This window comes from Cinclus cinclus, chromosome 16 (assembly GCF_963662255.1).
Source record: "Cinclus cinclus chromosome 16, bCinCin1.1, whole genome shotgun sequence".
NCBI classification, from domain to species: domain Eukaryota; kingdom Metazoa; phylum Chordata; class Aves; order Passeriformes; family Cinclidae; genus Cinclus; species Cinclus cinclus.
Genome location: NC_085061.1, coordinates 6,094,913 through 6,109,754, shown reverse-complemented (window position 1 = coordinate 6,109,754; position 14,842 = coordinate 6,094,913). Strand labels below are relative to the sequence as shown.

Here is a 14,842-nt window from a genome sequence, read left to right as displayed (position 1 = left end):
TAGCCAATATGCACTAAAGGTCACACTGATGAAAACAAAAACATATAATTTCAAGGAATTAGTTACTTGTTCCCAATATTGTCATTTTCACCTCTTGAAAGTCATGTAATTAACTACATCTAGTTGCTTGCATTGTATTTCAAAGCCAGTCTCCCTTTCATTATGTAACTCTCACACATGGAGTTACAACAGGTTTGACACAATGTTCTTTTACTGTAAAGTTCAAACAACTTAAAGAGCTCACTTAAGTAATTTGCAACTTTCTCTGCAGACCTGTTGAGTTTCACCCCCATCTAACCCCACAGTCCTCAGTTTTAGTAGGGCAAACACTAAGAAAAAAAACCCCACCTAGCTAAAATTCACAACCTACAAACTCTACTGCCCCTTGGATAATGTGTCATATTATCTATCCTCACTTGAAGTGCTACAAACAGCTCCCCTAGAACTCCTTAAAAAAACACAGCACACTGTAACATAAGTGATACACAGGGAACCATGCACACTGCTCTCACCCCTCACTGCCTTCTGCCGCCCTCCTCCATCAGCCATGGATGTCAGCTGTCCAGACAGCCTTTGTCCAAGCTGATCTTGGTGAAAAAAAAAACACAAAAAAAATGGGAATAGACAGAAAACCTTGCTTCTGGCTCTGTAGCAAGATGTTTTTCTGTGTCTAAGTACACCTGTACTTGAAGGATCCAGGTATACCTCTGACCCCTGGGACTGCAAGGTCACCCTAGGACAGCAAGTGTTTTCTCTCCACAAAGATACAGAGCAGTCAATAGGATCATGGTCCTGTTAGGTCTTTTTTTGTTGTTGTTCATCAATCTTTTCTTCCTGCTGGAAAATCAGTGATTTCCCTTGTGCAAAACATGCTGAGATCGTAACACTGCATGGATGTGCTTCAGAGGAGTGCAGGGCACGGGGCTCTGCAGAAGTGCCAGTGAGGGAGCAGGGCTGGATGGAGCCTGACGGATGAGGAAAGACTTTTCGAGGAAAAGGAGTACTTTAATGAAGTCCTTAATGCAGGAAAACACCGATTGCCAGGAAAACACGGATTGCCACACTCAGCACTTGAGGTGATTCTGTGGAAAGGTGGCGGTGGGTCAGAATAAGCGCTTTATCTTTCTCAGTCCTCCTACAGCCCAACTCAGCAACTGCTGGAGCCCTGCTGCGGACCACAGAATCCAGGGAAACCCTGGCCAAAGACAGAAATCCGAGTCCCTGCCTGACTCTGCCAGTTCTGAGCATCCGTGCCGATCACCTGAAGAGCCAGGAACAGCTCGTTCCTTCCTCCAGAGTGCCCTCGCTCTCAAACAGCTGCCACCAGCCCTCTCCGGGCTGCGCTGGCCCCAAGGCCACCACTTCCATTAATTAGCCCACCGGGCCAGCCAGACACGGAGCCAGCAGCGCGGGGAAGGCAGCAGGAGGGAGAGCAGCTCGCTCCCGGTTAGGGATCTGGTTTCGGGGCAGGAAGGCTGATCCCGGGGCAAGCGGAGCCCGCGGCTCCCGGGCTGACCCTGCCGGTCGGGGGCGAGGGCGGTGGGCGCTGCTCCTCTGCCAGCCCGGGCGGTCACGGAGCACAATCGCCGGTCCCAGCCCGGGCACGCAGAGCGCTGCTGCTTCGCAATGCTGTTAGTGCACATTCCGCTCTCCTCTACCGCTTTATATATATTTTTTTTTTTCCCCCCCAAACCTTTGTGGTACAGACGCCCTCTCCTTGCCCCAGTTGGAGCTGCAGTAGAATGAAAAGGGAGGGTGGGAAGGAGGGAGGAGGGGAGGGAAAAAAACCCTCTTTTGGTTGAGGTTTTCCTGTTACTATCACTGTAGCGTTTATTTAGCCAATCTCCTAACTATGACGTGAGGAAGGCAGGAATCATGGCTCGCTCATAATATTTAACACACCCACTGAAAGCTGGAGCTGCAGAGCTACTAGTCCAACCAGTCTCCAGAATTCAGTGTAGCTGAAAGAGGTTTTCACTCTGCACCTGCCAAAGATCTCTCCCTGCTTTTCCCTTCTCTCCCTCCTCCTCTCTTCCTTTCTATCTCTCTCTCTTTAAAAGAAAGATTTGTAAGACCCAGCAGAGATCAAAGACCTCTTCACTAGAAAGAACCTCTACTGATTTATATTACTTTCTTTCCTCTAATCCTTCCTTCTCTCCAGTCTTTTTTCTTTCTCTCTTTTTTTTTTTTTTCCTGTGCCATATTTAACCTTTATGTTGCAGTTGTGCCATCAGACAGTTTTGCAGCCAAAAAAAACCAACCCAAGCCAAAGCACAAACCCAGCTCGGATACAGCAGCCACCCAGACTCGATCTCAGTTGAACATACTAATCTCTCCCAAGCACTGGACACAATGGATGAAGAAACTGGAACCGCTCTAAGAAAATGATTTCCCAGCCAATGTTCTTAAAGAGTCTGAGAGAAGAGAAGGAGCAAGAACGAGCGGGGAACGCTTCTGCTGCATCACTGCTCAAATCCAAGGGAAAGGAGTCAGCGTTTCCAGCACAGCCAAATATTATGGATGATTTTTTTTCTTCTGTCGGCTTTCCACACAGGTTTTCTTAACATTTTTCTTTCCCCCCTCCTCTTCCCCATATATTTTTTTAAAATTTTATTTAATCAGCGCCTGTGTCTGATGTCGGTTTCTCTCCAAGAGCCAGTTTTCCTTGTTTGTTGTGATCTCTGTAATAAAAAGAGGGAGAAATCGTGAACAGATGGCTTTCTATATTACCATGCCGCTGGCATTGTTTTCCTGTTGATTTTAAAAGCTCGGTCCGGAGCTCCTTTTTTTTTTTTCCTTTTTCCTTTTTTTTTAAATTATTTTTTTTCCCTTTTATTTTTATTTTTTTTCCCTCCCCCTCCCAAGTTCTTGATGATACTGAGACATGAGGACCTATCGGGTTTAGCCTGTTTATTTCTCGGCGCCTATGGAGGTAACTTTATTGACTTGATCGCTCTCTTCCCGACCCGAGAGGAGCACGCCGGAGCCCCGGGGGGGGCCCGGCAGCCCCGCGCCCGCCCGGGCTCTGTCCGCCGCCTCCCCTCCCTCCCTCCCCCGGTAATTCATCAGCCGCCCCGGCCATGAAAATGCTCCTGGTCCGCAAGTTCCGGGTGCTGATCCTGATGGTGTTCCTCGTCGCCTGCACCATGCACATCATGATCGACCTGCTGCCGCGCCTGGAGCGCCGGGGCCCCGAGGGCCGCCCGGGCTGCTCCTGCCCGCCGCCCGCCGCCGCACCGCCCCGCGCCGCCGCGCCGCGCTGGCCCAGCAAGCACACGCTGCGGATCCTGCAGGACTTCAGCGCCGAGCCGGCCTCCAACCTCTCGTCGCAGTCGCGGGAAGCGGCGGAGCGGGCGGCGGGCGGCGGGGCGGGCGGCGGAGCGGGCGGCGGGGGCGCGGCGGCGGCGGCGGGGAGGGCGCGGCGCTTGATCGGCCCCGGGGCACCGCGCCCGCCGCCCCCCGCCGGCAACGCCGCCCCGCTGGCCGCGCTCTTCGAGCACCCGCTGTACCGCGCCGCCCTGCCCCCGCTGGCCGACGGCGACCTCCTCTTCAATGTCAACAGCGACATCAGGTTCAACCCGCGGGCGGCCGAGCAGCCCGAGTGGTGAGTGCCCGGGGAGGGGGGCAAGGATGCGGGGCCGGGCGGGCGGGGTGGGGACGTGGCGTGTCCCCCCGGCTCGCTGCCCTTGGGTGGGTGACGCGGGCCTCAGGGTGAAAGCGGGCAGAGGCTTGAGCGGAGAGTTTCGGGGTCACTGGGAAAAGGAGGAACCGTTCACGGGCTCGTCCGGTCGCGTTCCTTGGGAGAATAAATGCCCTGAAATATAGCGTAAACACAGGAGCACGGGAAGGCTGGAGCGCTGAGGCCAAGAGGTCGGTCTGCCCCATTTCCATGCGGATTCTGCCAGAAGAACGGTGCGAGGAAGAGGGTGAGCTCGCACCGAGCCTTCCCCACCAGCACCTTCCCAGTCTCCCACCCAGAGCTGAAGGGGCTGAGCAGTGAGGCCGGGCAGTAATACATTAACTTTTCTCAAATGCAAGGTCTAGTACCACGAAGGCATTCATCCTGGCAGGTATTTCCGCTTTCAGGATTTGATCTGTGCTACATTTTTCATCCTCAATTAATTCACAGTGCCCTGCACCTCTGCTGCGCTCCAGCTTTCAAAGCAGTCGGTTGCCTCTGTGAATCGTATGCCCTGTTGGCTCCTAAGAAATGCTGAGAAATTCAATGACTGAAAAATCAAAAGGGCTGTCTAATACAACAGCACCCTCTTCCAAACACACTGACATTGTAATGTTTAAACAGCTGCATTGTACCGTGCAAAGCTCTGTCAAGCTGCAGAACAGCCAGCATGATCTAAACCTTTAGAAAGAGAGGATAAATAATTCTGATTTCCGGCTCATGAGCATGTGAATTGTCCAGGCCCCTTGCATCTAATAATCCTAACTGACTGTGAAGGGAAATAACCTGGAAAGATTTGGGTTCTCTGAAAGAAAAAGAAAAGAAGGAGTCACAAACGCCTGAACATCTGGAGATGACTGTAAACACAGAGAACTCTGGATCAAAAATATGGGTTAGTCTGTTCAGTAGGTGAAGAGTGAAATCAATACCGATATCCACAATGCAGCTGCCTGCTGGACATATTTTCCTTAGTGGCTGCAGCCAAAGTTCACAGAACTAAAGTGAAATTCAGAAGGTAGTGATCATTTTAATTTATTCTTTACTTCTCGGATAGGGGCAAGACCAGTCAGTTCGTCTTTAGCAACCAGTTCAGAGTGATCCAGTTTCTCTCCATCTCCCTCTTTAGAAGGAGGGTGCAATGGGAGCACTGGGCACCACAGGTCAGGTTCTGCTGCACTCGTGGTTTCCTGCCCCACGTCCCTGTTAAAGAAAGGTTCAGGATGATGATGTTCAAGTCAGACCTGTAAAAGCTGTGTGCAGCATAATGCAACTTAAACACCGGGTAAAACTTGAGCTCTGTGCTTCTGCTGTAGAAGGGCCACTGCCAACGCTCAGTGATGCCACTCAGGAGTTTTGCTCCTGACTTTCATGGGTGTTAAATCAGGCAGGATGAGGGGAAGTGAGAATTTATCTCCCAGTTAGCCCCAGGTAGGAAAAGGCTCCTGGTGCAGGGAGGAACCCGGGACTTCGTTCCCTTCTGTAGCCTTGTCTTTCCAAGTTGTCACATTTTGAAGCCCTGTTTCTTGATGCCTGTTACAAACTGTAACATAATTTCTTTCTCCTCAACTTTGGGTTTTGTTGTACTGGTTTTTTTTTTTTTTTTTTTTTTTTTTTTTTTTTTTTTTTTTTTTTTTTTTTTTGGTGGTAGGCAAAATGAAGATCATCATGAAGAATTTTTGCCAACTGGAGAAACCTCCATAGACTCCTATCCAAACTGGTTAAAATTCCACATTGGCATTAATCGGTACGAGTTGTATTCCAGACATAACCCTGCAATTGAGGCTTTACTACAAGACCTTGTCTCCCAAAAGATAACCAGTGTTGGTATGTTTAGATATATGTTATTTTTTATCATTATTTGCTCTTTGTTCAGGATCTCACTGCTGTCTAAGTATTAATATTTTGCATGCCTTCTCTCCAGCATTCCTACAACTTTGTTTTCTGATTTCCCTGCTCATTTTCTCACTAAATATGAAGAGATATTGCCAGCTCTCTATTACCTGAATAATTGCCAAGTCTGCCAGCAAGGCAAACCTCATTCGTGTCAGAGATCCTTTAGTCACAGCCAGGCTGAAAGCACCCTATTGGGTTATTTAAAACAAATACACGGACAACAAAAAGGGATGGCAGAAAGCAGACGGCATCTTGCATGAGCTAGATTTGTATTACTGGCTGATTATTATTTAAAAGGCTGTGCCTGGCAGCACCTGCCGTGCCAAGGAAGGAGAGGCTGCCCTGCAGCCCTGCTGCGGTGGCTGCGGGAGCTGCAGCTTCCCCAGGCATGGCAGGGAGCTCCAGGCAAGCCATCCTCCTGCTGGGCAGAGCTCAGCTCTGCTTGCTCTGCCCCTAAATCCACAACAGGGATGTGCCCATGTCAGCCTTTGGCTCTGGTTAAACAAGGTGACACCGTGCGGGGCTTTTCTCCAGGGTTGTTTAATGGCAACATGTGTCTTCTTGAATTTAGCTGCGTAGCTGCACAGGGAAAGAAATGTCACAACCTTAGATGAAAGCCCTGGGATACTACACAAGTGCACACCCCGTGGTTTCCCGAGGTAGGGAGTTGCAGCACAGCAGTGGTTTCCATCCACCAGGCAGAAAATGGAGTTGCTTGTGCTGACCACAAAGTTGCCAAGTCCCTTTCGGAGGGATGAAATAGCAGGAGCTCTGTGAAAGTGCTGATGGTGTGTTGGCACCGTGGGATGAGGTCAGCAGGTCTTTAACCCTGCGAGGCAAAATTTCCCCTGGCTTCAGCAGGAAATGGCCGGGGCAAGAATAGCTCAAGCATCCCTAAGGCTTACATTTTCCATTGTGTGAATCACTGCGGCTGCTGAGCAGGAATAAAGGAGATCCTTGGTCATCAGGAGTGGGCTGATTTGGCTGGTTGGGATGGAGTAGGTGTAAAATGCAGATGCCACAGGAGACCTTCATCCCAGTGAATTTGCTGTGCGTTGGCTGTGCTCAGTGCACTGCTCTGCTGGAGCAGCACTTTGAACAAAGCAGTTTGTGGTACCCAGGTGCCATCACACATGCTGGATTCAAGGGTCCAGTGGAGTTGCTGCTCAGGAAAGATGACAAACAGGGGCTTGTTTATTAACCTGTGGTGGGTTCTCTGTCCCCAAAAATCTGGATCAGAGTGATTCATTAAGAGAGTCATGTTTGCCCATTAAGCCTTGTGTTTTCCCTTCCCCAGATCAGAGGTGACACTGCAGGTAGCAGCAGACTGCCCGTGCTCCTCTGGTCTGCACTGGAGGGTGACTGCATGGACACAGCCTGGGTGATTGATTTTCTCCCAGACACAGCCCCCACCTTTCCTGATCTCTCCCCTCAATACCCACCAATTTTTGGAGTGTCAGTGGCACATGCGAGTGGGGATTGAGCCAGCACTTTGTAACACGTGTGTGAACATTGCTCCTTGGGCACACGCACTGAGGAGGGACAGCTGCAGCCTGCGCCCATCCCTGTCCCCACAGAGAGCAGCAGTGCCCAGGCAGTGCCCAGGCTGTCCCCAGAGGGGCAGAGGTGATGCCCAGCTGAGCCACTCTTGAGGTTTGCACAAACTGCAGTGGCTGTAGCAGTTAATGCCACATGGCTGCTGAGTGCTGATCCTTACTCACCTCCCCAGCACTCCATTGTGCAGGAGGAGAGCAGTGTCTGCAGCAAACTCAGCAGAGCTTGAGCCATGCAGTCTGCCCCTTCTGCAGAGCAGGGGGAGGGCTGAGGTGGATTAGGGACACAGAAACTGCTGGGAGAAAAAGGGAGGTACAAGCAAGAAGTAGTAGTTTAGTGCTCACTCTTCACTTGATCTTCTGGGCTTGGTGTTCACTTGTGCTTCTGGGCATGTGGCTTCACCTCTCTCTGCTTCAGTTGGCCCAGCAACAAAAAATTATTATCATTAAAAAAAATGGGAGTGAAATCCTGAGCCTGGTGACATCAGTGGAAGTTTTTGCCACTTACTTCCCTGGGGACATTTCACCTAATGTGTCATACAGATGTATCACGGAGTTTCCATTAATTCTGATTTTGATGGAGCTTTCAGATCAATGGGGGGAAGGGCCCTGGGACCACAGAGGAAGATTTATGGTTGCTATTAGCCATTCCCTTTGGGATTGTCTCTGTTAATGTTTGAGCAAGGCTCTTAAGAGCATGGTAGGGCCTCTTATGCCTCTAACAAAAACACGGAGCCATGGTTTCTAGCAATGAATCAGGATAATTTCCATAAATTAAACCATGAGGTGTATTTGGTATTGTTGTTGGCCGCTATGGGAACTGACAGGGAATGATTCCTACACATAAACCCCAGCCTAAAATCAGGTATATGGAAATGGAAGAGAACATTTGCCACTATAGAGATGCCAGGATCTGAATTTTGGTGTTGGCATTCACTGTATGACCCTGTGGTGATTCAGGAGCTTTGTCAGCTTGCAGAAAAAGAAAGAGCATATTGCTAATATACTTTTTAAATTATTTTTTGCACAATGCATCTTCTCTTATTTTATGTTGCAAATTCTTTGGATGTTTAAAAATGCATGTTTTAAAGAAATTCCTGCCAGTTTTCAGCTTTGCTGCAGAGCAACAGAGGGATTCAAAAGCATGTAAGGTGATTAATAAAGAGTAATATATTTGACAAAAGGACATTTATAGGACTGTTACATTCTTTGGATATTCCTGTTTATCTTCTAATTAGCCTTGGTTTTTTTCCTTATGGTCAATTTTTGCTGCATTGGTATTTTTAGTTAGTTAGTTTGTTTTGGTTGTTTTTTTTTTCTTTTTAAGGCAGCTGGAAAGCTGTCAGGTTAGGAGTATAAAACAAATTGAGACCTTGATAATGCCTGGTCTTCAGGCTTCTTTTAGCAAGCAGGACAATTAAATATACAGGGTTACGTGCATTAGATGAAATGGGATATGGCTTTATCCAGTTCCTTCCCAGTGTTCAGATTTACTTTGGCTCTAATAGAATTAGATGGTTTGCCTGATACCTACAGTAATTTGATCCAAACTGCAGCAAAGCAGAGTTCTTGGCCACACTGTGATTTCTCTGCTCACCATGTATTATTTCTGGGCCAGGGTGGGGACCAGACTGATCCCCCACATCTGCTAGAACCACTCACACCACTCTGTAATGTGCAGTGGTATTTTAAAATGAAAACGGTGACAGAAGCAATTCCCAAGAGCCAGGGAGCACCAAGGTGACATTTTCTTGATGCTAAAGTTTAAATGGAACAAATCCATGGATGGGAAGGAGCATCCCATCCAGCTCCCACAGTGACACCTAGAGCTGGCCTGGAAAAGAACAGGGTTACCCAGGCTCGGGCTGAGGATGTTTCTGTGCCCTGCATCTATATATATACATATTTCCTATTCATTTTTGTTCAGCATAAAGGGATAGCTCTTAATTTGATTTAATTCACTGAAAATTTCCTCTTGCCATAAATAGGAGCCTAGAGAGAATTGTTTTTTCACTGAGCACTGAAGCCTGGTTTTCAGAAGCACATGCACAGGCAATTGCACATTTCCTTTGCCTTTCACAGCTGCTTATTGCATGCATAAATAACCACAGTTATCTATTTTCTTGCATATTTACAAGATGTCTGTGCATAATTGTGGCAGCACTATCAGCAGTTTAACACCAGCTCTGGCATGGTGCATTGGAGGGGCACTGTGGGCTTGGTCTTGCTGTCCAGAGGAGATTCCTTGTAAGCAGAATAGGCTTTGTGATTCCTCTGAGTAGCTGGAGCTTATTTTTTGATTCTTTAAGTTCTCTGGTTGTAAAGGTTTGGAAACATTACCTGACTGAGGTAATTTGTGAATCTGGGATGTCTTCAGTTTGTACAGGCAGTAATTAGAAAGCAAGTGTGTGAGATTATTCACGCTGGGAATAAAAGCTGCAATTATCTGAGGTGGACTCTGCTTCAAGGCAGGGAAGATAAATTTAGAGAAAAGGGAAAGACAAAACAGTAAATATTGAACAAAAATTCTGGCTCTAAAGAAAATCGTGAAAATTTCATCCGAAGGAAAGAAGTGCTTTTGAGAACTTGTGAAAAACAATGAAATGTAGCATCTTTGATTTACTGAGTAAGGAAACAATGAATCTGCCAAGAGTCAACAGATTGATTTAATGTACAATTGCAGATGAAAGGAAGGGACTTAAGATGTACAACATAGCCATATTTTGCAGATCTCTTCCCCTGCAGAAATCTTTTACTTGCTTGACTAAACCAAAAAATCCTTTAAAAGCAAGTTAGCAGAATTGGCCAAACAAGGACAAACTAAGAGATGAGGAGGGCTTGAATTTATTTATAAGTATGTTCTTTACAGCTTGTACAGGGCCATGTCTCCAGCCTGGGGCAGAGCATTACTTGTTAAAGCCAATCAACATGTTTTTGCTAGATTTAAGCTTGACCTATAAATAGTAATCCAAAATGTATCTGAGCATCCTCTGTTTCAGATGTTAACTGCATCCCAAGCTGTGACTGTATGTCACTTGTCAGGCATTAGCACTGCATAATTAAATACATCTTCAAATGTTTGTTGGATGCTGACCAAAAGAATCAGAAAAAGTTCAGAGATTGTGTTGGGAGTCTCTCTCCATCAGAAAACCATAAGGTTTAGACAGGCTGGTAGGATCAGGGCTATCATGGAGCAAAACAGAGGAGCTGGAAAGCCAGACCAGTTGGAATCCCAAATCCCTCTGGGCAGCATTGTCAGTACCAGACAGTAGCCAGGAGCCCTGTAGCATACATCTTGGAAAAATGACTGAGAGATGATAGCTGGGACATCTTTTGTATTGGATGGGGTCTGTGGCTCAGGGAGGGAATTCAGGGCTTGTGTTGGTGAGGTGACAAGGTAGGGAAGTAGCACACATGGCAGGTGGCCATGACAGCAGGCTCAGGGATGTAAATGGAGTGGGGATTTTTGCAGGCTTGAGCCAAAGTCTGTCCAAGAAAACAGAAGGAATCCCACCAATTTCACTAATCTTTGGACAAGACTCTAATCCCAAACATTCAATCAAAAATATATCTCAGGGAATTTTTTGCAAAGCCTCCTGAAGTTAGGAAGATTTCTGATCACACTCTAGAGCCTTTACACCAGGTTAACAGCAAAGGTTAATGCTGCTTTCCATTTCCTTCTACTTTGGAGGGAAAAGAGAGGCTTTGAATTGCCTGAAGATGAAAAGTAATGATGGCATTGGGATTTGTTTTTAGCAGTGTGTCAGTACATCCAGGAGCTGTGTGAGACTTGATTTGGAGTACCTGCTGTGAGCTAGCAGGTTTATAAAGCCTTTACAGAGCTGTTTGTGACCTGTGGTGTTACAGTATATTAAAATACTTGAAGAAAAATAAAAGGTGAATTTAGAGTGTGACTAGCGGTTCCTTTGGAGTCAGCAGAGCCTTGTGCTGCAAGGCTTTTGTAAAAATCTCTGAACCTGCTGATCAGAGATGTGACAGGTTGCAATGGTGCAGCATCCTCCACTCCTTGGAAAATCGGGTGTGCTGCCCCTGGGTGTTGTACATTCTTCAGGAATGGCCTGTGGGCAGCACATGAAGGCACGAGGATGTCTCCAGATGACCAAAACAATGTTTGTTTGGGACAAACCCCTGCAAGATGACAAGCCACAATGGCCAGAGGGACATGTTTAACTGAGGTTGAGCAGGAAAGGGACAAGCACAGCTCAGAAAATGAGAGGGGAGCCAGTGTGCAGATGTGATGCTGAGTTAGGACAGGGGAAGTGATCTGCCCTAGAGTGGATCATCTCCAGTGAGCTCTGCTCTTCTCTGGCATTGCCACCCCCAAAATTTTGGCACTCTGGACAGCTCCAAGGCTTATTAGTTTGCAGGTGCAGCAAGGGTCTCGTTGAGCTCAAAAGAACAGTCCAAGCTTAGGTGTTCCCATCTCTGCAGGGATTACAATGTTGGGCTCTAACCAGCCTGCATTTGGAGGGTGGCCTTGCATCACCCATAGTCTGGCCAGCATATCTGTGGCACTGGAAGAGCAGACAAAGCGAGAATAGCTGCATGTTAGTCTGGATAACGGGGGGAAGCCAGGGTGGAGCTTTGGCACGGGGTTGTTTTCCATGATCCATGTGGGTTCTGCCATACCCTGCCATAAAGCACAATGGGACACAATTCTCACCAGCGTCCCCCTCTGGATTTCAGAGTTCCAAAGTTTGATCCCAGCAGAAGTGGAGGAACAACTTGTGCCAGCAAAACTTGTGTTGGGGTGAGACTACTGGTGCAACCAATTAAGGCAATACAATAAGATGGACCTAAAAAGATGAGGGAGATGCTTTTGTCTTACTTCGGCTCAGTTCCCTCTGACAGGAAACCAGGCTTTTGTGTCTCATGGAAGAATTATTCTGAATTGTTAATCTTCTTCATACATTTCCCTGCTTGGTGATGACATCCTCGCTGTTGAGTTCGGCTGCTAACAAAATCATTATCTGTCGAGAGGCTGCAGTTAGCTGAGAAACCATTCCTTTCAGTGTCTGAAACTCAGTGCTTGGAGAAGGGTGTGCTGAAACTTCCTTCTTTTCTTCTTTGCATTGCTGTGATGGCAGGGGGGTTAGATTAGTGGATCTTTAGGCTAGGGTCCCTTCCAACCCAGACCATTCTGCTGATTCAATTAAATTCTGTTTCTTTGAAATTCCAGGCCTATGGCAGTGGCTGGAAGGTGGTGGGGACTGTCCTGTGCCTGGCCTTGTGTCCCTGTGGCCATGGGGCAAGCTCCTGCTGCCCAGACTAGCCAGGGCTGCTTCCAGAGTGCACAGATAGTCCCAGGGCATCACAGGCAGGGTTTGGACTGGGGGGTTTCTGCTTCTCATTGTCCTCAGGCTCTGAGCTGGGCATGAAAAAGCCTTGTGGTCCTCTTGCCCTCAGGAGCAGCTCAAATGACCTGTCTTGCACAGGGGAGAGAGTTTAATCCAGGAAAGCCCTCTGCTTCTGCTTTACCTGGTCAGTGCAAATTTCTTAATGCCCTTTAATTTCTAATTATTTATTTGTTCCTTTGGGATTAAGTGGAAAAGCAAGAGAAGGCTGGGATCAGCAAAACAGCAGGGCAGGAGGGATTTTTTTCTAGAAGAAGTGTAATTACACTGACCAGATTTGCATAGCATTTTGTTGCAAAAATATAGGTTACAAGTGTTGAAAGAGAGCTGATGACCTGTCAGTGATAAGGCACAGAGATGAGTAATTAAAAATATGTGCAGCTAATGACATCAGTTAGAGAAAAAACATGTACAAGCTGTACAGGTGGAAGAAGGGCAGCTCTCAGCCAGAATTTACAGAGCAAGATAACTTGACATTTATGTAGCTCTCCAGTTGACATGGCTTTTGTCAAACTGCAAAGAAAGGGATTGATTATCTGATGATTCCTAGAAAGCATCTTTAAAAGACTGACTCAGCCACACAGCCCTGCTGGCCATGGCCTGCCTTCCCAACACAGAGGTGCATTTAGGAGTCAGGCTATAGATCATTTCATTTGTTAGGACGCTTTTGATCGAGGTAGCAGCAAAGCAGATGTTTTCTGAAGTATATGTTTATCTTTTTTAAGTAGCCTTATCATCAAGTAAAATGTATTTTTGTGAATTCTTATATATATATTTTAAAAATCCTAATTTAAAAACACTATAATCTGGCTGTTACAATGACATTTTCCAAGTTTTTCAGAATGGTATAAATGCATATCAGTCTTAAATTCCCATTAGCTCCCAGCTGGGAGATGAGCAAAGCCACTGTCCTTGTCATCTTCATTGTCCCCTTCTGCCCTCCCAGCCAGGCCAGGCTGCTCTCCTGTATGATCCACCTTGGGATCCCTGGAAGTTAATGGCTGGGCTTGGATACATATCCCTTGTGCATAGAGGAGGTGAATTTACATATCTCTACTGCTCAGGAACAGTTATTAAAATCGAAGCAGAGATGAGAGATTGCTACAGTATCTGCTCACATTTTTAATTAAAGAGCTGTCTGCTGTGCACTGGGCTGTACATCCCAGCTGCAGCTGTCTTTGAAAGCACCCCCATCTCCTTTCCTCCGTTGTTAAAAAGGCAATAAGAGATGGAGAAAACAAGACTCAGTGGTCTGCTCCTATAGGTACTGTTCATCTGGGGTGCTTATGGAGCCCATGGTGGCCAGAAAAAGGCAAAAAAGTGTCAGGAAATCCAATCCATGTTTAGTCCTGGTCAGCAGCTCAAAGCCCTTCCCTGTACTCTGCTGAGTAATCTGTTGTCCAGTTGGGGTCACCCTGCTTGATGCTCTGATACCACAGTGCTGAACTGATACAGAGAAAAACGGATATGATTTGGTTTCAAGGAAACTGAGCGTACGTAGAGCCACGCGTCTCATTTTAAATCTGTTTTGTGGTTTTCCCCCACAGCAATGAAATCAGGAGGCACCCAGCTGAAGCTGATCATGACATTCCAGAACTACGGACAAGCACTGTTTAAACCAATGAAGTAAGTAAGAAAAGTTTGTGATTTAAGGTGGAACTGTGGTGGAGCAGCCATTTTCTAAGCTGTTAAAAGTTTGCTATAGGATCTCCCAAGGTTCATGTGTCTGGTTCCTGAGCCTTGCTGCTGAGCATGGAGCTTCAGGGTCTGTTGATCCCTTGTCCTACAGGACTGGTCATTGGAAGAGATGCTGAGGAGGCTTCAGAGACATTACAGTCTTCTTAGGAATGTTATTCACTCTGAACCCTGTGAAATCTCCTGTCATAAATACAGGATGTTTTCAGCATCTCTTATGTAAACTTATTCCACAGGTCTGAGCTTTATCTAGTGTCAGTGGTCCACTGGACCTTGGCCAGACAGGAGATGATTCAGAACAGCTTTGGGAAGAGCTAAAGTGTTATTTGTCTGATAAATTAGAATTTAATCAGTTGATTTATTGTTGTTTGTATTAAAGAGTTGTGTTAGTAATTTGGTTGGGTCTATGCTGAGTCTGTGAAAATTAGTTTATCCAAGAGTGGTACTGCAAGATAATGACTCTGGAGAGAAAGGGAAGGACTAGGATTATGCAGTCTTGATTTGTGCCTGCCTGGATCCCATTGAGATGAGAGAAGTTATTCAGATACAAAACAGACTCCTGAATCCTGACCTGTGTGTTTGTGTTGTAAGAAGGAAAACGACTCTGTGCTTGTTGTAGAGGGTTTATCAAAGACACTTGGGGCTGC

At 46.9% G+C, this 14,842-nt stretch overlaps 1 protein-coding gene across 1 annotated transcript in view; it reads left to right on the top strand.

The window, feature by feature from the left end:
- The first annotated feature begins 2,330 nt into the window (after nt 1-2,330).
- FAM20C (FAM20C golgi associated secretory pathway kinase) overlaps nt 2,331-14,842 on the top strand; it is a 56,433-nt gene continuing 43,921 nt past the window's right edge. Inside the window, 3 exon segments of the mRNA XM_062503475.1 lie at nt 2,331-3,651; nt 5,351-5,503; nt 14,048-14,126. Of these exon segments, the coding sequence (XP_062359459.1) occupies nt 3,081-3,651; nt 5,351-5,503; nt 14,048-14,126 (803 nt within the window). The 5' untranslated portion in view covers nt 2,331-3,080.